Source organism: Vespa mandarinia, chromosome 24, assembly GCF_050613455.1.
Source record: "Vespa mandarinia isolate Hongniang chromosome 24, ASM5061345v1, whole genome shotgun sequence".
NCBI classification, from domain to species: domain Eukaryota; kingdom Metazoa; phylum Arthropoda; class Insecta; order Hymenoptera; family Vespidae; genus Vespa; species Vespa mandarinia.
Genome location: NC_140833.1, coordinates 2,427,501 through 2,447,227, shown reverse-complemented (window position 1 = coordinate 2,447,227; position 19,727 = coordinate 2,427,501). Strand labels below are relative to the sequence as shown.

General features: G+C 26.5%; 3 protein-coding genes across 13 annotated transcripts; 2 read left to right on the top strand and 1 right to left on the bottom strand.

Annotated features, from left to right (window-relative positions):
- Positions 1-94: 94 nt before the first annotated feature.
- On the bottom strand, positions 95-2,971 carry LOC118442516 (uncharacterized protein C14orf119). Of its 8 annotated transcripts, XR_014983554.1 has the most exons (6): positions 2,776-2,971; positions 1,510-1,904; positions 1,337-1,405; positions 1,096-1,227; positions 952-1,025; positions 788-813 (listed from the first exon to the last, which is right to left on the bottom strand). XR_014983554.1 is itself a non-coding variant. In XM_085663928.1 (5 exons), exons 2-4 carry the CDS (start codon positions 1,691-1,693, stop codon positions 1,127-1,129), a joined length of 354 nt encoding a protein of 117 aa, XP_085520054.1. In that variant the 5' UTR covers positions 1,694-1,904; positions 2,776-2,971; the 3' UTR covers positions 676-813; positions 1,096-1,126. The 8 variants fall into 8 exon arrangements, 7 of the variants coding, with proteins under 7 accessions (XP_085520058.1, XP_085520057.1, XP_085520059.1 ...); XM_085663928.1 differs by lacking the exon at positions 952-1,025 and having other exon boundaries at positions 676-813; XM_085663932.1 differs by lacking the exons at positions 952-1,025; positions 1,096-1,227; positions 1,510-1,904 and having other exon boundaries at positions 95-830; positions 2,776-2,968.
- A 2,088-nt stretch (positions 2,972-5,059) lies between these two features.
- LOC118442674 (uncharacterized) lies at positions 5,060-14,733 on the top strand. 3 transcript variants are annotated; one of them, XM_035868571.2, is made up of 5 exons: positions 5,060-5,680; positions 8,852-9,117; positions 9,843-9,944; positions 12,725-12,847; positions 13,603-14,733. In XM_035868571.2, the coding sequence occupies exons 2-5, from the start codon at positions 8,952-8,954 to the stop codon at positions 13,698-13,700; spliced, it is 489 nt and encodes a 162-aa protein (XP_035724464.1). In that variant the 5' UTR covers positions 5,060-5,680; positions 8,852-8,951; the 3' UTR covers positions 13,701-14,733. The 3 variants fall into 3 exon arrangements, with proteins under 3 accessions (XP_035724464.1, XP_035724461.1, XP_035724460.1); XM_035868568.2 differs by having other exon boundaries at positions 5,073-5,216; positions 12,722-12,847; XM_035868567.2 differs by having other exon boundaries at positions 5,073-5,680; positions 12,722-12,847.
- Positions 14,734-15,130: 397 nt separating this feature from the next.
- Positions 15,131-16,335, top strand: LOC118442675 (uncharacterized). Of its 2 annotated transcripts, none has more exons than XM_085663875.1 (3): positions 15,131-15,357; positions 15,566-15,713; positions 15,861-16,335. In XM_085663875.1, the coding sequence occupies exons 1-3, from the start codon at positions 15,279-15,281 to the stop codon at positions 16,105-16,107; spliced, it is 474 nt and encodes a 157-aa protein (XP_085520001.1). In that variant the 5' UTR covers positions 15,131-15,278; the 3' UTR covers positions 16,108-16,335. The 2 variants fall into 2 exon arrangements, with proteins under 2 accessions (XP_085520001.1, XP_035724465.1); XM_035868572.2 differs by having other exon boundaries at positions 15,858-16,335.
- The last annotated feature ends 3,392 nt before the right edge of the window (positions 16,336-19,727 follow it).

Below are 19,727 nucleotides of genomic sequence, written 5' to 3'. Positions count from 1 at the left end.
ATTATTCAAAGACTATAGTTTAAATTAAAAATTATTATCATTAATTGCTGATACAACAATATCTTTTGTAACTCTCACATACATAGATTGTTTATAAATATTCTTATGATAAAGAAACAACAGTTGCGATTTATTTAAAAATGTGCTAACCATGAAAATTTGTTTTTTGAAAACATGTTAAATTCATGTATAAAAGCATGAATAATAATATAATATTTCTATTATGTATATAATTCAATGCGAGGATTATGGACGAACGTTTATAAAAATTTGAAAAGAAAAATTTTCAGACAATTTTTCCTTCTTCGTTGACATTTAATCATATTAGCTTATTATTGAAATTTCAATGATTATTCTATAATAACTCATAAATAAGATCTCATTCCTTTGAATATCAAATTTTTAGTTTCTACATGTTTAATATATGAAATTAATTTAACTCGACATCAATCCATATATTTTAATTTTCTTCCATTAATGCGGATAACCTTTGTTCATAATTCCCAGCAAATTTCCCATCGATACTTTTAATCGAAGCTAGCAAGGAATCTTTTTCTTGTTGTGACCAATTTTGACTCCACTCTCTGAATAATTTCACACGACATTGAAATAAGCTTGGTGGTCTATCCGAACCTTCTTTACAACTCATATTTTCCATTCCAGGTACTAATCCATTGACTAAACCCGGAGAACCACATTGTTCCAATAATATTTCTAAAAAATCTCCTCTCTGCATTTCTGACCATTCCCTGAACCATTCTACCACATATCTCATTTGGGATTCATTTGATAGTATTGTAGACATATTTCATTCTGAAAACATTAAATATCTACATATATCAATCAGATTATTATTGTAATATATTGTCAGATATAAAGATATAAGGGAATATATAATAATGATAACAATAAAAATAAAAATAAAATAAAATAAAGTATAATAAATTATACACTGCGATTTGGTATTATCTGCATACATTCATTCCCAGAGGTTATACGAACGATACAATACGTTAGAAAGTAATCTGACAAATAGAAAACTGATATCAATCTAGAAACATATTATTTCATTATCTCTTAATAAAGAAATATTACCAATAATATATAAACTTTTTTTTATACGTCTTCAATTGAATTTATCAAAGTAATTCGATTGATCTCTATAAACGTGATTTTGATCAGACAAAGTACAAAGATAAAGGTTACGTACACCACGATAGGGCAAAGCTAATGAAAGGACAGACATAAAGAAAATTGTTATTATATTTTAATAAAAATAAACATTTTTTATATATTTATTATTATGCTATATATTAAGTATATTTCATTAACTTGCATTTCTTTGGCCCAACTTCAACATCTTCATCGGTTGAGTTTGAATCCGTATCCGACACGGCCATGTGATCTAAAATTTGTGCAAAATAACAATTTAAAGAAAAAAATTAATGAACAAACAAACAAATAAACATAATAAAAATAAAATCCAATTAATTAATTATTTTTAATTACTTTTCTTATCGGTCGATGTATTCTCTTGTAAAAGTTGAGTTAAAAAATCATTGATCTTCCCTTGTATGTTACGTATATTACAAATTACGTCATTCAAATCATTCACGTTCGAATATTCGGAATAATTTTCGTAAATATTTTTATTATCTTGAAATACCTTTACACTTATACCTGCCGAATCCATCTTATTTAATATCTCAATATCATATGACACATTAACGATGATACAAACGAACACTTTATATTTCCTTCGAACGTTTAAATATAATATTTTTTTAAGAAGTTTCTCACAATATCATGGAAAATAAACTTTTGTTTATATATATATACATATATATATATATATATATATATATATTTACATACATACATATATATATATAAAATTATTTATTCTGAAAAAAAAGAGAAAAAGAAGAAACTAATGCATTAAAACGTCAATCTGTGTATCTGTGTATATAAGATGGAAATAGAAGAAGAAGAAGAAAGAACGCTTATTAGATTTAAATTCATTTGTGTAAGGGAGAAGGAAAAAAAAAAGTTATATTTGTATTGCGCAAGCGTTAAAGATTTCTATAATGGGTGGCAGAGGGAAAATATTTAATGTCTGTATGTATACACGAATGTTTTACAATTATTATCGATCGATTTTATAAATATAATTTATATAATTGTAATAATTAAAATATATTCGATAATAATAATATATGATTACGTATAAATTACATATTTAGTTGTTCTCTCTTTCTTTTTTCTTTTGTCATAAGTTCAAATGAAAATTATCGCATGAGTTTTCCATCTAGATTGTATATAACCTATAAAAAAAAAATTTATTTCTCGACGATGAAAATGTAATAATTGAATAATAATAATAATTATTATTATTATTATTATTGTTATTGTTGTTTATATTACATAGATTTTTAATCGCATACGTAGATCGATTTTATAAATTTAAACTGTTAATTGCAATAATTTAATTACAACTATATATATATATATATATTTTTTTTTTTATATGAATTTTAAAATATCTATACGAAAATTATTATGCGAGTTTTCCATCTAGATTGTACATAACCTATAACAAATGTTTTCTTTAACGATAAATATTTGATAAATGAATTGTTATTGTTGTTATTATTATTATTATTATTATTATTATTATTATTATTATTATTATTATTATTATTACATAGATTTTCAATGGTATATATATATATAAAATAGAAATAAATTCAAACGAAATTAGTCCAATTTATTTACCTTCGTGTGTATGTTATCGTTTGTGTTAAATCTATTCTCTGTATTGTTGAATTTCATGAAAAGCAAAATAAACGACAAAGTGAGATTGAAAGAAAGCAGGTACTACTTTTCGAACGTGTAACTAGTTATTTTTCAAGGTTAGAAACGATTATATGCGAAGTATTTAACGTGAAACAGACCTGACTAAAGATAAACATACACGCATCGATCTAAATTGGAAAACACTTGGTATACTCTATTTTAAAATATAAATAATTAAAATCAATTAAAAATCTTCTTAATTATTTTATAAATAATATTCTTTTTTTTTTTTATTTTCTTTCCCCATTTTTTTTTCTTTCGAATATCGTGAGCATTAACACTGTCTAACGTAGTACGATTACGCGGGTAAATACAAATTCAATGTTTTATCGACAATCAGAATTAAGTTAATCGATCGATTGGATACATGTATGCATGTATGTGTATTATGTATTGTTAACTAACAGATATATATATATATATATATATATATAGAGCGTAACAGAGAATTAAAGTTATATGAAGCGTAAAAGGGCTTGTCACTGTGGCGCACCCTAAAAAAAAAAAAAAAAAAAAACCAAAAATAAAACATACAAACTTTATTTACAAAACTTCGACGTATATGTGAATTGAGTAAGAAAAATTGAGATGGATCAATGAAATCCATATTAAAATTTATTACGTATATTCGAAAATGAAATAACAAAAATATAAATCGATGAAGTTGTTTCCTTTTTCTTTTAAAAATTTTCCTCGATATTAAAAAGCAATCATGTTTGTAATTATTTTTATATCTATTTCAGAATCACGTGTGACGTAATAATAATGTTTCACCCTATGGTTAACATATATCACACAAATGTACATTGAAAATGTGCGGATCTCGCTTACTTCCCCCACTTCTTGACACCAGGTGTATCTCCCCTCTTTGAATGTGCATTACTGGGGACACACACACACACACTCAACATATATACGAAAAGAGACTCATTTATTCTGTCTACGCAAAGTCTCATACGCTTCTTCAGGTGTCAGCTGTTGAATTGTATAAAGACATTATATATATATATATATATATATATATATATATATATACATATATTTCATGTGAATGAACTAAGATCGAGGAGAACGAAGAGATACGCAGACATTGTTATTATTCTTATGTATGTTCAAGTGAAGGGTTTGACTTGAACCGGATGAAAAAAAAAAAAATTTAGAAAAAGGACAGAAGAAAGGAGAGAAAGAGAGAGAGAGAGAGAGAGAGAGAGAGAGAGAGAGAGAGAGAGAGAGAGAGAGAGAGAGAGAGAGCATTTTAAAGCTATTTTTAGACTTTTCTTTTCGATAGAAAGAATTGTTTCCTTTTCTAATTTTTTCTTTTTTGCTTTCTTTTTTTTCTCTTTCGAATATTCTTTCTTTTTGTTATATTAAATATTACTTTAGTGTAAATTATAAAAAACAAAAAAGACAAGTAAAACAAAGAGGAGAGAGAGAGAGAGAGAGAGAGAGAGATAGAGAAAGGGAATTTTTTTTAATATTACTTATAAACTTTTTTTTATAAACTTTTCTTTTCGTTAAAAAAAATTTTTTTATTCCCTCCCTCTTTCTCTATCTTTTTTTTCTAACATTTAATTAATTTTTTTCTTCTCCCCAATTTTTTCCTTTTCTTTCTTTTTTCAAGTTCTTCATTTTGTTTAAAATAATTCCACTTGATATTCCACACCGAAAATCGGGATCATTGCCATAATCGTTGTTAAATAGTCTTAGCACAGCTGGCACGCGAACGATAATACCGCTATTTCAATGTATTTTTATTATACACATATACATACACATATAGATATATTGATATGCGTGTAAATAGATCTGTGTGTATGTATATACATTTACATGTGCGCTAAGTCGAACGTTAGGATGCGTTGCAAATCGTTACGCAAAAGAGTTTTTCGTACGATTTAAGATCGCTTTGTGACGACAACAGTACGAACGTGACGATATATATATATATTTGTATGTGTATGCACGCGCGCGCGATCGTGTTTGCATATATATATATATATACATATGCATATATGTATACGTATACGTGATGGTGTTGCACCGATTATATTCATGTTATGTTGGTATAAAAAAGATATAGTAGAGTATTAGTATTAGTATTAGTTTAGTAGTGGAAGTTTAATAGTAATAGTAATAGTAATAGTAATAATAATAGTAGTAGTAATAGTAGTAGTAGTAGTAGTAGTAATAGTAGTGGTAGTGTACGGTTATATCAATGATATGCCAGGAGAATACTACTGTGTTCGCCTAATGCTCTCTTCAGCCCTCAGTTCAACGCAGTCCGCAGACATCGACGGCCGATTCGTCGTCAGCAACAGCCATTCTGTCTTTCACGTGTTCCTCCTTCATACAATTATCCTGTGTTTTTCTAGTTTAAATTTATTTATTTATTTGCTCGTTCATTTACACCTCATTGAAAAAAAAAAAATATATATATATACATATAGAAAAAAAGAGGGAGATAGGGAGAGAAAAAGAAGAAGAAGAAGAAAAAAAAAAGAACAAAAAAAGACATTTACATGTCACGTTTTTTTTCCTCCTTTCTTACTTATTTTGCATTTTCTTTTTTTTTTTTTTTTTTTTTTTTTTTTGAATTAACAAAATTTCATTCATCGTCAGATTAATTCGAATGTAATTCTTAAGAAGATATGTAAGAAATATTTATATTATCTTAAAGTGCAACGATCTGCGAGGGTGTTTTATTTGTTTGTTTATTTGTTTGTTTGTTTGTTTGTATATATGTATATATATATATATATATATATATATATATATATATATATGTGAAAAAGTTTATCAATATTATTTGTAACGAATGAAATGGGTGAGTATTAAAGTATAAATTCTATCAATTACTTTGTTATATTATAGTGTTAATATTATTTATATACATTTTTATATACTTTTTTTTATTTTACTTCATACACACAGAGACGCATACACACATATAGACAGACAAACACATATACATACGAATATATATATATATATATATGTATATGTACATACATAGAGGTACTTTCGAAGTGCATATTATTTTTATTTTATTATATTAATATTAAAAAATATGTTATATACTTACGTACATATATACAGATATATATGTATATATTCACATACACGCACATTTCACGGAGTTGATTTGGGTTGTTTAGTTTGTTGTTGTAAAGAACGATAGCAAGAAAGATAAACTTCCTGTTTGATAAGCCTCCAAGTGATATATGCTCTTCAAATTTCTCTCTCTCTCTCTCTCTCTCTCTCTCTCTCTCTTTTTCTCTTTTTCTCTTTCTTCTTCATTTCTTTTCTCTAACGTTTCTTGAAACGACAGGAAGGAGAGGGTAGGTGGGCGGGGAGTTAAAGAACAAAATAAAAGAGAGATCGTTAATAGGAACTATGTCAGAGGTTGAAAGTCATTGATAAAAAGAAAGAAAGACAGGAAGAGAGAGAGAGAAAGAAAGAGAAAATGAGAGATTATTATATAAACGTCGAAACGAATGTTTTTATTTGATAAACGTAAAGTTACGATTACGTTGAAACTTTTTTAATTACGTTCATTAATCATCGAAAAAGAAGAAACATGAATACGAGAAAAAGAGAGAGAGGGAGGGAGAGAGAGAGAAAGAGAGAGAAGATTGGATATAATAAAATATTTTAATCAATGAAAATCGATTATTATCTTCAAAGTTTTTCCTATCGAAAGTGTTCATTTTCTTTTTTTAACAAAAAATATTCATTTGACACAAATAGAAATAAAAAAAAAAAAGGAGAACAAAGAAATGAAATAGAATCGTTAATACTCTATATTGTATCGTTGTATGTACATTTTGTACATATATATATATATGTATATATATTTATATACATATATATATATTTATATGCTGTTTAGATTTTATTTCATTTCACTCGAACGAAATTTATTACCTTCTGTTTGTTCTTTTTTCTTCTGTTTTTTAATTAATAAAATAGTATACATTATGTTTTATATAATATAATCATAGTAATATATATATATATATATATATATATATATATATATAGTATTGTTTATTTTAATTTAATAATATTTTTGTTATATTATATTATCAATCTGATTTTTTATATAGATATTAGAAAAAAAGGAAAAAAAGGCAAAAAAGAAAGAACGAACGAAAAGAAACAAAAAAAAAGAAAAAAATAAAACAAAAAAAATTCAAATCATCGAGGAGTAAAAAATCTTCCCGTCTCTTTTTTTCTTGCGTTTTCTTTTTTTTTTCTCTTCTTTCCCTTTTTTCCTTTGAAGGATATTACAAAAAAAAAAAAAAAAAGAAAGAAAAAGAAAAAATATTAAAAAGAAAAAATAGAAAGAAAAAAGAAGAAAACAAGAACAAGTAGTATCGTGACGTAATTCCTAAAGTGGATAAATCGTCTTCTTCATCTTTTCCACATCGTTCTTAATACCTTAATTAAGTTCGCCGTACGTGTTCCGTACGTTTTGTGCTTAACTCGATGGAAGACAGAAAGAAAAGTTTAAAATGAAATGAAAAGAAATGGATATAAATATTAGAACGAACGATAATAATAGGAATTTGTTATTTAATATATATTAGTTATTGACTTGGTTATTTGATTAAACGAATATCTTCTTATTTTGCGCGTGGAACTCTTAATAGACTTTAATTAATGATTGCATCTTTGTCTCTCTCTCTCTCTCTCTCTCTCTCTCACCCCTCTTTCTCTTTCTTTCTTATTCTCTCTCTTTTCCTCTTGATGTTCAACTACTTCATTAAATCAAGTGACTCACGACAACTTACGGAATTCAACACTTCTTGTGTATTCTTGTGGAAAAATTTAACTGAAAAATTTCATTCTTTTCTCTGAAAAAAAAAAGAAAAAATATATATATATATATATGTATATATATAAATTAATTTTAACAATATAAATCAAACGAAAGTAATTATTATTTCAATATATAATATTTATATGCTATAATAAATATTAAATATATTGTTATATTTTATTACACTTATATAAATTAATGATATATTTATAATCTATTAAATATATTATTAATATGGTATATATACGTATATAATAATGTATTATTTATTATATATCATTATAAGAATGTAAAATATTTTATATTATGATATATATATTTTTTTTTTTTTTAAAGTAATAATATTCACACATAAAAGAATATTACGGATTAAGGGATAATCGATTTGTTAATCATTATTTATTATATATGAAATGTATGAATCAGAGAGTGAGAGAGAAAAGGAGAAAAGGAGAAAGAGAGAAAATAAAAATAGATAGAAAGAAAATGTATTTTTTATGAATCTGAAAATTTCAACGAACTGCCCTTCTACGAGAAAGCATTTATACTCCCTCAAGGTAGAGGGTTGTGGCTGAATTAAGTCGTGGGTAGTAAGGGATGATTCATCCCTTCATCGAAAGAAAACGAATCGATATCAAAACGTGCCCTGTCTTTCTCTCTCTCTCTCTCTCTCTTTTTCTCTCTCTTTCTCTTCCCCTCTTTCGTTCTACTCTTTTCTCGTGTAGGACACGTGTCCTGAGAATGACCTTCGTCAAGGTTAATACTCTTTGTCAAACGCAATAAAGTAAAGCGTATATATATATATAAATTGAAAAAAAATTTATATAACAAACAATTAAGCCAACGTTTCATTATTCGTACTCGAAATCTTTATCGCGAAATCTAAATTCATTGAAATTATATAAATATTATTTTTTCATGCGATTTAAATTAATCACAATTGTTATAATTATATGGAATTAAATGTTATGAAAAAAAAAAAAAAAAAAAGCAAAAGAAAAAAGAGAAAAAAGAAAAAAGAATAGAAAAAGAAAGAAGTATAATTCTTTAATACAATATTAATAATTTTTAAACAATTTATTTACTTATTTATTTATTCATTTATTTATTTATTTATTTATTTATTTATTTATTTAAATTTCTTAATACTTGTATATTTTGATTTTTGAACAGAAATCACGAGGGACTTTATCATCGATTTATAAATAATTAAGGATCGAATTGAATTAATTTAAAGGCATAAAGAGAATATGGAAGAAGATATATCATTATTATGAGCAACGTTGTTAGATTGACGATTTTAATTTTGATAACAACATTGACTTATATGAAGGCATTGACGATTGTCAATCATCATACAGACGACGAATATGTACTCGAGCATGAAGTCCTTTACGAGGATGCGATCAACGAAGCAAAAAAACTCGAGATTTATCCTGGTAAAATAATCATTTAAATGATTAACAAATTTATATTAATACCATATAATACGTTTATCTACATATCTATGTATACATGTACATTTACGTATATATATATATAGTGTGTGTGTGTGTGTGTGTGTTTATGCATTTACATTGTAATGTTCTCTAGTCACTCGTAGGAATGTAGTACGAGTTAAACAATTTTGATATGGTTTTAAACCTGGATACGTTTGTTTATCATATCAAACTAAGAATAACACTCTCCCTTTGATCTAATCGATTGAGAACAATGAAAGATCGGAAGAAACGAATGCACTCGAATAGGATTGATTTTAGGATAAGTGTATTGTTCTTATTTTGGATATAACATAGCCGAGATGAAACGTGGACTATGTTAATATACATACATATGTAATGTACATAATGGCGGCGACTGACGGGTTCTTTGCTTTACTTGAACGATCACCTTGTTCTCGATCTCTACGTTATATACTTACTTAGATCTCTTTGAACGACGTCAATGTCTAACACACCTTTTATTTATCTTCTCTTTTTTTTTTCTTTTTTCTTTTTTTTCTTTTCTTCTTTTTTTTTTTTTTTTTTTTTTTTTTTTTACTTAGATCACGTTCATAATATTTGTAAAAATTTAATAATGTTTAATCAAAATAATCTCTCTCTCTCTCTCTCTCTCTCTCTCTCTCCTTTGGATTATTTTATATCACGGTTTATTATTATTTCAGGTCCAATACCAGGATGTAAACATTGCACCAATTCAGAGATAACCTATTGCAAGAATGGAAGCGTCATTAATGATCATTGCTGTTGCGACGGTAGTTACAATAGTAAGTCTATTTATATATATATATATATATATAGCAATGATTAATAAAATTATTATCTAATTTGATCATTATCATTGTGATATGACTTCTTCTTTTTTTTTCGATTTACATATAAGGCGTTTAGGGATTTTTTTTTTCTTTCTTTTAGTTTTTTTTTTTTTTATTTCTCAGTCTTGTCTTTGTGTAACAATTTTTCCTTTTTTTTTTCTCTCTCTCTCTCTCTCTTTCTTCTCTTGATTTTCTTTTTCTTTCTTTCTTTCTTTCTTTCATTCTTTACAATCTCTTATCAAAGTTCGTTCGGAACAAACTCAACTCTACATTAATTCCATTTTATATATATATATATATATATATATATATATATATATATTTTTTTTTTTACAAAATTTATACAAAATTTATGTTTCATTTAAGATGATTTTTTTCTCGTATATAATACTTATTCATGTATTTGTAATATCATATTTATATAAGGTGTGCACACATACACACACATACATACACACAGGGATAAAAAACATAGTTTTCATTTTTTTTTTTTTTTTGAATTACGATCTCTCTCGTTTTATATCATCGTTTTATATCATATGTATATGTATGATTCGCGAGATAACAAAAGCGTTAGAAAAACGATAGTCTCATTCAGACGATAGTTCGTGCGTGAAAAATGAATGTCCTCGTACGCGAGCGATCCTTTTTACGTGTGCGCATAGTAATAGAAAAGGAAAAGGAAAAAGAAAAAAAAAAAAAAAAGAAAAAAGAGAAAAAAAAGAAAGAAAAAATAATAATCGAATCGTTCCTAATGTCGACTTCTAATTCGTCTCTATGATAGGACATTACATCCCATTACAATAATAACGATCGGCGACGTATTTGCCGTGAGTATAACAAAAAAAAAAAAAAAAGAAAAAAAAAAAAGAAAAAAAAAAAGAAAAAAGTCAATTAGCTCGCCAGACTTTGCGCACAACTTTGACTTAAACTTAAATCTAAATGGAAAATAATGTCCGACCTATTAGTTTTACGATGAATTGAAAGGTGAGAAAGATGAAAGAAGAAAAGAAAAAAGGAAAGAAAAACAAAAAAACAAAAAAAAAAAAAAAAAAAAAAAGAAAAAAAAAGAACGAACACGATACAAATGCGATTTAATAATTGAAATGGACATTTCAATTAAATCATTTATTAATCAATTAATATATTTAATTAAAGATATTTGTAATTGAAATTTGTTTCCTTCGAGAATCCAAATATACGATTCTAATAATGATAAATAGAAGAATCGTTATTATGGATTATACAAATTGCTAATCGAACGGGTTAAAGACATCGAAGGAATGATTTAAAAAAAAAAAAAAAAAAAAAAAAAAGACAAAAATTATTTAAGCAAGCTCACCAGAAGCCATTATTCGACTTTAGCCGGTAGTAACAATGAAATCGCGTTGCTGCACGTACGAAGTGCACGTACGCAGAATATATAAAATCCTTTTAACCATTCGATCGATCGTGAATCGATCGTTTAGTTCGTTACTTTCTGCATGTTACCTTAAAGACATTGTTGACCGGTCACAGGAATATACTCGTGTTCGTTTAATGTACATGCAATTTTTTTTTTTATTGCACGTGTGTCGGTGTGTGTTTGTGCGCGCGCGCTCATATACGTAATTTTATTTCAAGTATAAAATCGTTTCAATCGTTGTTACAAGTATTGATTATATTGGCCAATAGTATTCGATTAAATTTCTTTTTTTTTTGTTTTTTATTATTCACGTTTAATATTTTTTTATTTAATAATAATGGATAACAAAGTTTGATAGATTAAATTATTATTTAATTATATTATTTAATATGTAATAATATTAAAATTTCTAATACACGTAATAATGTAATAATTATTACTTATTACATATGAGAAATAATAAATGATTTGAAAGATTCGTGGCTCTTTTCGATTTTCTTTTTCTTTTTATTTATTTATTTATATTGTTTTATTTTTTTTTTTCTTCCTTTCTTAATGTATGAATTTTATTTTTAAAATGACAATTGAAAAGGGAAAGGTCAAGAATTTTTCCCAATGGAAAAGTTTATCATGACAAATCGTATTAAAAGATAATTTATATTCTTTTACTTTTATTTTGAAAATCAGCTGATTAGTATGTTAATATTGTAAACGTCAGAATAGTTAATTTGACAGGCACATGAAAATATTTTATTTGTTTATTTTATATATATTCTCATTATTATTATTAATGAATGAATTATATTATTTTACTTGTTTACTTTAATTTTGTCTATCTTATCACATTTTCTTCTTCCTTTTTGAGGTAATACACGATAATGTAAATTAACGTAAAGAAACAACACAGGAAGTATTTTTTTTTTTTTGTTATCTCTTTAAGAAAATTAACCATAGACACACATCAGATACTAAACCGGTTGTTGATTATAACTATTTTACATGCATGATGTAAAAGTTTATTATTCGGATATGAGTTTATTTAAAAGTCCAATAAAATCATCTATTCAAAATTTCTTATATATATATATATATATATATATATATATATATATATAAATTATTATAGTTTTATTATTCTTTTATTTTTTATTTTTATTATTATTATATTATTTTTTGTTTAAGTTTATATATATATATATATATATATATATATATATATATAAATTCTATTATGTGAACAATCGTGATTAATAGTATGAAATATTTATGTAATATATATGTCTATTTCGTGGTTTGTTAGTTCGTAAATTTTCCATTGTTTCAGAAGTGTTCCCCTTCGTTGAACACACTTGTCGCGTGGGACCAGAAGAATGCAAAGTAGAGGCTGGAGATTGTGCAGAGTATACAAGATTACGTGAATGTTGTTGTCACTCTTATTTGGCTTCTGTGTGTAAGTTAAAGAAAGAAAGAAATATATATATATATATATATATATATATATATATATATTTCTGATATATTTCCATTACTTTATCAATATTACATATATATATTATCATATAATATACTATACTATACTATATTTATAGTATACTTCATAGTTATGTTATAATTATATTATATTAATATAATTATGAAATTGTATTACTATATAGTAATTGATATACTGATAATAATAACAATAATGTAATGGTATAGTATGGTATAGTATAGTATAGTATAGTATAGTATAGTATAGTATAGTATAGTATAGTATAGTATAGTATAGTATAGTATAGTATAGTATAGTATAGTATAGTATAGTATAGTATAGTATAGTATAGTATAGTATAGTATAGTATAGTATAGTATAGTATAGTATAGTACAGTATAGTATAGCAAATAATATATTATACTACTTAATATATTTAAATTAATAATAATAATATAATAGAATAATATAATTATTGTTTAATAATTATACTATTTAATAGTAGTTATTATATTAATACAGAGAGAGAGAGAGAGAGAGAGAGAGAGAGAAAGAGAGTATAATTTATATTTTGATTTATCAATTGTTCATCAATTATTTGATGAACAATTTGTATATACCATAATTGTATCCAATTATTTTTCTTCATCTTCTTCTTTTTTTTTTTGATTTTCTTTTTTCTTTTTCTTTTTCTTTTTTTTTTTTTGATTTTTTTATTTATGTTTTTATTCCAGGGAAATATTTAGCGACTGGCGTAGGATCTCGCAATGATGCAAATTTAACAATGTTCCTGATTACATTAGCAATGGTGCTCGGATTATACTTAACGTAATATACGATTATGATAAATCTTACCAAATATTTTGTACAGTAAGGATTATACTCCTTAATAAATTATTTTTACATCGATCAATAATATTAAGTTGACAGATGGACGAATATCTTCGTTTGTTTGTAAATTTTTCTTTTCTTTTCAATTTTATATATATCAAAGGAAGCAAAGTAAAAAAATTATAAAAAAAAGAAAAAAGAAAAGAACCAAGAAGGTAAAGAATAAATTTTTCAATTATATTAATATATACACAAACAGCAGTTTTAAGGAGTTCGATTAAACCAAATCATTATTTATTTATTATTATGATTATTTAATGACGTTCGAATTTGAACGAAAGATAAATTTAATAATTTATCGTTATAAAATCCTTTGAGAAATTTTAATGATGACGACAAATAACAAAAATAATTAGCCAGACGTATATAAACGATTGGAATTTTAAAGATAATGATAAAGTATGGACGAAGGAAAGGATAAAAAAAATAGAAAAGAAGAAAAAAAAAAAAAAAAAAAAAGAAAGAACTCTGGGATTAAGTTTAATGACGACACGCGAACCTTCTTTTTCCTTTTTCTTCTCCTTCTGTTTACGTCACAATTTATATTGTCTCTCTGCTTACTTCCTCTCGTAAAATAAAATTGACGACGATTTCAAAGAGAAAAAGAGAAAGAGAGAGAGAGAGAGAGAGAGAAGAAAGAGAAAAAGAGAGAGAGAAAGAGAGACTTTGATATAAAGAATTGTAATCGATTAGCGGCGTTGTTTAATTCACGCATACACACACACACACACACGCACACTAATGTACATTCACGAGCTCATTCACACGCGAATTATTACATTATCCATTTTGCATATTTCTTTGTTTTCCATTTATCTTTTTTTATTAACGTCATATGTTCATGTATCAATCAAGAATGTTAATTAGAATTGAATGTGTGTGTAAGAATTCGTATGGCGATGGAACAAACTAATCGTCAGAATTTTACACTTTTAGTGAATGAATAAAAAGGTCAATGCGATAATATGCTAATATTGACGAACTTTCTATCTTGACGAACGTTCATTGAGCCTACTTTCGTTTTTGTCCTGAAAAAAAAAAAAAAAAAAAAAAAAAAAAGAATAGAATAGAATACGTAAGAAAAAAAAAATAATAAATTGGATTTATGTGTATGATGTTTAGAGACAAATTTAATTGGCGATTAATTTACGTCTAATAATATTCAAAAGAATTTTATTCATATAAATTTTTTTCTACTTTCGTTTACTTTTCGTTTTGTAATTTATCATTAAGTATTATATATATATATATATATATATATATATATATATATATATATATATATGATTCTACTTATCTACTCGTTCATCTTGCTTGTGTATATGTGAAGATGTTAGTGAGATCAAGCCATATAACCAGTTTCAACTAACGGACTCCGTGAATACTTTTGATACCACCATAAGGTATCTCAGATATACGTGGTTAAGTAATCTCACGTAGTTTCACGAAAACGATCGACGATTTCATTTCGTTCCTTCGAAAAACTTTGTGGTGTTTGTTGTTCCAATTGAGAATATCTATGGGACGACATAGAATGAATCTTTTCGTGGCTTTATTTGTGATATTTATCCTTCGTAACAACGTATTGGGTGTATCAAGTAAGTCGCATAATTCATTATATCATAAATATAATTTATATTATTCAATGATTATATTAATATAAATTAAAAAGAAATATTATTAAATAATAGAATTAATACGCTTTAATTTATTTATTAATATTGTAGGAATAATGTGTAATAGCATATATTGCGTTTGGATTATAAATTCAATTTTGTAAAAAAAAATCTTTGCCCCTAACTACAGATAACCCGAATGACAGCAGTGACGTGACGGATGATCAATCATCAGGGGCTAAGTTTTTCTACACCCCGGAGCCACGAGCCGATATTCGCCAGTACTACGATGTACCATCGATCGGTAACATTTACCGACCGTACCCATCAATCGATAAGTAAGTATACTGTTTTTATTTTATCGAACGAGTTACTATTTTATTTCTTATATCTACGATATCATTAGTCAATGAACGCGCTCTTATTTTCGATATATTCGAATGATTTTTTTTCTGTTTTTCTTTTTTCCTTTTTTTTTTCAGAAGAAAGTGTCCGCTTTGCGATAGCTCCATATATCCCTATTGCAGTGAGAAATTGTTACATGATGCTTGCTGTTGCACAAATCCTTACATCGAAGAATTGCCATATCAATGCAAATTGGCTGATTGTCGATTTTTACATGCCAACAGTTGCAGAGAACATCGACTTATAGCGAATTGTTGTTGTAGCGACGATTATCGTTCCTTATTGAAAACTTTCGCGACGAAGACATCGTCCTTGTCCTCGTCGTAGTTTTATCCAACAAAAAGAACGAAGAAAATTAAGCGGAAATATCTAAATAGAACTTTCTTCATCATCATTTTCTTCTTCGTCTTCTTCTTTCTTGTCAAAGTTCATCGCGCAAATGAACGCTTCTTCGTGCGACGTAAAAGAAAACTGGGTCAATGAAATCGTGACAAGGGCTGCTTGATTATTAATTATCCGAGTCAATTAATCTTGAATTGCATTCAATAAAATTACACTGGTATAAAAATGTTCTTGCTTGTTCTCATTATTTTATCACGACCGATAACAGACAATCTTCATTTATTATTATCATTTCTTATTTCTCCCCACCTCATTCTTTCACTTCTCAATATATTTTTCTTATTTACTTTATGTTACTTTCTTCTTTTTCTTCTCTCTCTCTCTCTCTCTCTCTCTCTCTCTCTTTCTCTCTTTTTTTTATTTTTACTTTTCCTTATTCTTTCATTTTAATAATATTTTTATCTTTTAACAAGATCATACTTCTCTCTCTCTCTCTCTCTTAAGCAAAAAAAAATAAATAAATATATAAATAAATAGTAATTAATTAAATTAAGAAGACCATTGATTAGCCTGATTATGAGTAACAATAGAAACGATTAGTGAAAGACAAGTCGATCTAACTCTCTCACCCTTTTCTTTTCTTTTTCTTTTTTTTATTCTTTTACATATATTTCTTTCGTCGAGGAATAAAATGAAAATAAAAATAAAAGAGATAAAAGAAAAAAAGGAAAGACTTCGAAAAGAAGAGACAGAGAGAGAGGGGGGTGGTAGGAGGGGAGGGGAAAAGAAAAGGAAAAAAAAGAAAAAAGAAAAGAAAGGAAAAAGCGTAAATAAAAAAGATAAAGAAAGAGGGACAACCAGATTCGAAAATAGAGCAGACCCGAGCCCCCTTATTCTTTATCTCGGGGGGTAAGCGATCTACCAAGGTAGCGAAGGTCACAGTCAAGGTCGTACACGTGTCGTCGTTGGGCCGAAATGGGTGGTCCTTTATCGTGGCCCCCACGTGCACCTCCACTTCTCTGAACTGAACTTCTACGCGGCTTTAACCGGCGTAGACACATTAGAATGTCAGACTGTTTATAGAAGCAGCAACGAGATGCGTTTAAGTGTTGTATACCAACCGCATAATAATAAATATATATATATATATAAATATATATATATATATATATGTATATATATGTGTATATATTTAACTAGAATCTCTTCGATGTGACAATAATATTAATTATAATATAATTCTAATTAATTATAATTATAATATAACATAGTTCTCTCTCTCTCTATTTCTCTCTCTCTCTCTCTCCCTCTCTCTCTCTCTCTCTATATATATATATATATATAAATATCGTTCTCTCTTAAACATTCATTCACTCTCTCTTTGCACACACACACGCACAGAGACATATATATATATATAAATAGTTGCAACAGTGTTGCTGATTTCAATAATCAAACAAAATATGATTTTTTTTTTGCTGCTTTTTTGTTCGTTTTTTTCTTTTCTTTTTCTTAATTATCTCTGCTACGTTATAGACAGAGAGACACAGAGAAAGAGAGAGAGAGAGAGAGAGAGAGAGAGAGAGAGAGAGAGAGAGAGAGAGAGTGTGTGTGTATGTCATTTTATCACAATTTTTTTTTTATTTGTCGTTTCTTCTCTCTTGTCTTTTTCTTTTTTTCTTTTTCTCTTCTTGCTTCCCTCTCTCCCCCTTCCTACTTCTCTCTCCCTTTTTTCATTCTTTATTTCTTTCTTAAACGTTATCAGAAGATTTTTTAGTTGTTGAAAGAGATAAATATTTTCGTGAGCAAGTTCTAAGAATTTCGTTTGATTTTTAAGTTTTACTCGTGTCTTCTATAAATATATAATAAATATAAATATAAAAAAAAAAATATATATATATATATGTGTATGTATGTATGTATGTATGTATGTATGTACGTAAGCAAGAGGGTTTGCCTTTGAAGCTCAAAGTCAAGGTCACACACGTGTCGTAGGGCGGAGCACAATCCGGGCCCCGTTGGCTTCTATAATAAAATATTTCTGTCTTCTTCTGTTTTACTCCCACTACTTTTCTGACTCTCTCTCTCTCTCTCTCTCTCTCTCTTTCTCTCCCTCTTTTTTTTTTATTCTCGATCTTTCTCATTCGATGGACGATGATTTTAGATGGAATAAGTTTCAAGAGAAAACGCAATTCACGTCCATGTAAATTTCATTTTTATCATAAATTAGCCTAACTATGACGAAAGATCGTAAACGTATTACATACGTATATATATCATATAATGAAATTTACACGATTTAACATCTTTAATAACTTAGACGTCATTATTTGATTCATCTATATATATATATATATATATATATATATATATATATATATATATATATATATGTATATATATGTATGTATGTATGTATGTATGTACGATTTCTCATGTTCAATATTTATACTAAAATAATTCATTCTGTTCCGTGTTATCTCTAAATGGCCATGAGGAATAGGAATAATACCTCTTTAAAATAAATCTAAATTATTCGTTTCGATAATTTTTCTATGTATTATATAAAGGAAAAAGAAAAAAAAAAAATATATATATATATTACATTTACATTACATTATGTATTATCTTAGTTATATATTACAAATACTTAACAATAATTCATTCTACTTTGTTTCTTTTTTTTTTTTTTTATCTCGCGGGAGGTTCTCGTAACAACCGATACGATAGGTTTAACATCAAATTCGACCTGAATATTCTTGAGATACATATGTACTATATATATATATATATGTATACATATACACATATTACATATTACATACATTTATATATATATATATATTTTTTTTTTTTTTTTAGATAAGAAGAAGGAAAGAAGAGAGAGAGAGAGAGAGAGAGACAGTGGGAAAAAAGCAAAAGAAAAAAAAATAAAATTAGAGGAACCTTTGACTGCTCACGTTTTTTTTAACTAGTTCTAACGTCTTCTATACATTATCTATTCACGATATAATTATAACTTTGTCGTAATATAAATACATAGTACGCAGTAAAGTAAAAAAAAGCAAAACCTCTTGTTAGAAGACATTTAGATTGTTAGCGATTGCTTATTTAAATGATCCACGGAAAAGTACTCGTACTCTTTTTCTTCGAACAATTTACAAATGCGCACACACACATATACACCAAAAAAATATACACACATACACACAAAAACACACGCACACATATATATATATATATATATATTAAACGCATAAATGTGATAAACACATAAATTTGAGATTAAAGAGACATTTTTAACTATCTCTCTCTTTCAACGTTTTCTTTTCTTCTTTTTTTGCCTTTCTTCTTCTTTTTTCCTTCTTCTTTTCTCTTCTCCATTTTTCTTTTTCTTTTCTTCTCTTCTCTTTCCTCTTTTCCTCCACGCTTTATTTTCCCTTTCAATTTTAATTCCTTCATCGCGAATCTTAATTTTAATCTTTTGCAATATTCGATTTGGTTTCTTCAATTCTTTTTTTTTTTCCTTTTTTTCCTTTTTTTATATATATATATATATATCTCCATTTCTCATGCATTCGAATGATTACGATTTAATACATTCT

Excerpts from the sequence above, each read along its gene's own strand:
- LOC118442516 (XM_085663928.1), bottom strand. The coding sequence starts at position 1,693 with ATGGATTCGGCAGGTATAAGTGTAAAGGTATTTCAAGATAATAAAAAT. Across the intron at positions 1,406-1,509 it reads TACATCGACCGATAAGAAAA|ATCACATGGCCGTGTCGGAT; the intron begins GTAATTAAAAAT and ends CACAAATTTTAG. Across the intron at positions 1,228-1,336 it reads TGAAGTTGGGCCAAAGAAAT|CTTTGCCCTATCGTGGTGTA; the intron begins GCAAGTTAATGA and ends TCCTTTCATTAG.
- LOC118442674 (XM_035868568.2), top strand. The coding sequence starts at position 8,952 with ATGAGCAACGTTGTTAGATTGACGATTTTAATTTTGATAACAACATTG. Across the intron at positions 9,945-12,721 it reads TTGCGACGGTAGTTACAATA|AAGTGTTCCCCTTCGTTGAA; the intron begins GTAAGTCTATTT and ends CCATTGTTTCAG. Across the intron at positions 12,848-13,602 it reads CTCTTATTTGGCTTCTGTGT|GGAAATATTTAGCGACTGGC; the intron begins GTAAGTTAAAGA and ends TTTTTATTCCAG.
- LOC118442675 (XM_035868572.2), top strand. The coding sequence starts at position 15,279 with ATGGGACGACATAGAATGAATCTTTTCGTGGCTTTATTTGTGATATTT. Across the intron at positions 15,358-15,565 it reads CAACGTATTGGGTGTATCAA|ATAACCCGAATGACAGCAGT; the intron begins GTAAGTCGCATA and ends CCCTAACTACAG. Across the intron at positions 15,714-15,857 it reads CCGTACCCATCAATCGATAA|AAGAAAGTGTCCGCTTTGCG; the intron begins GTAAGTATACTG and ends TTTTTTTTTCAG.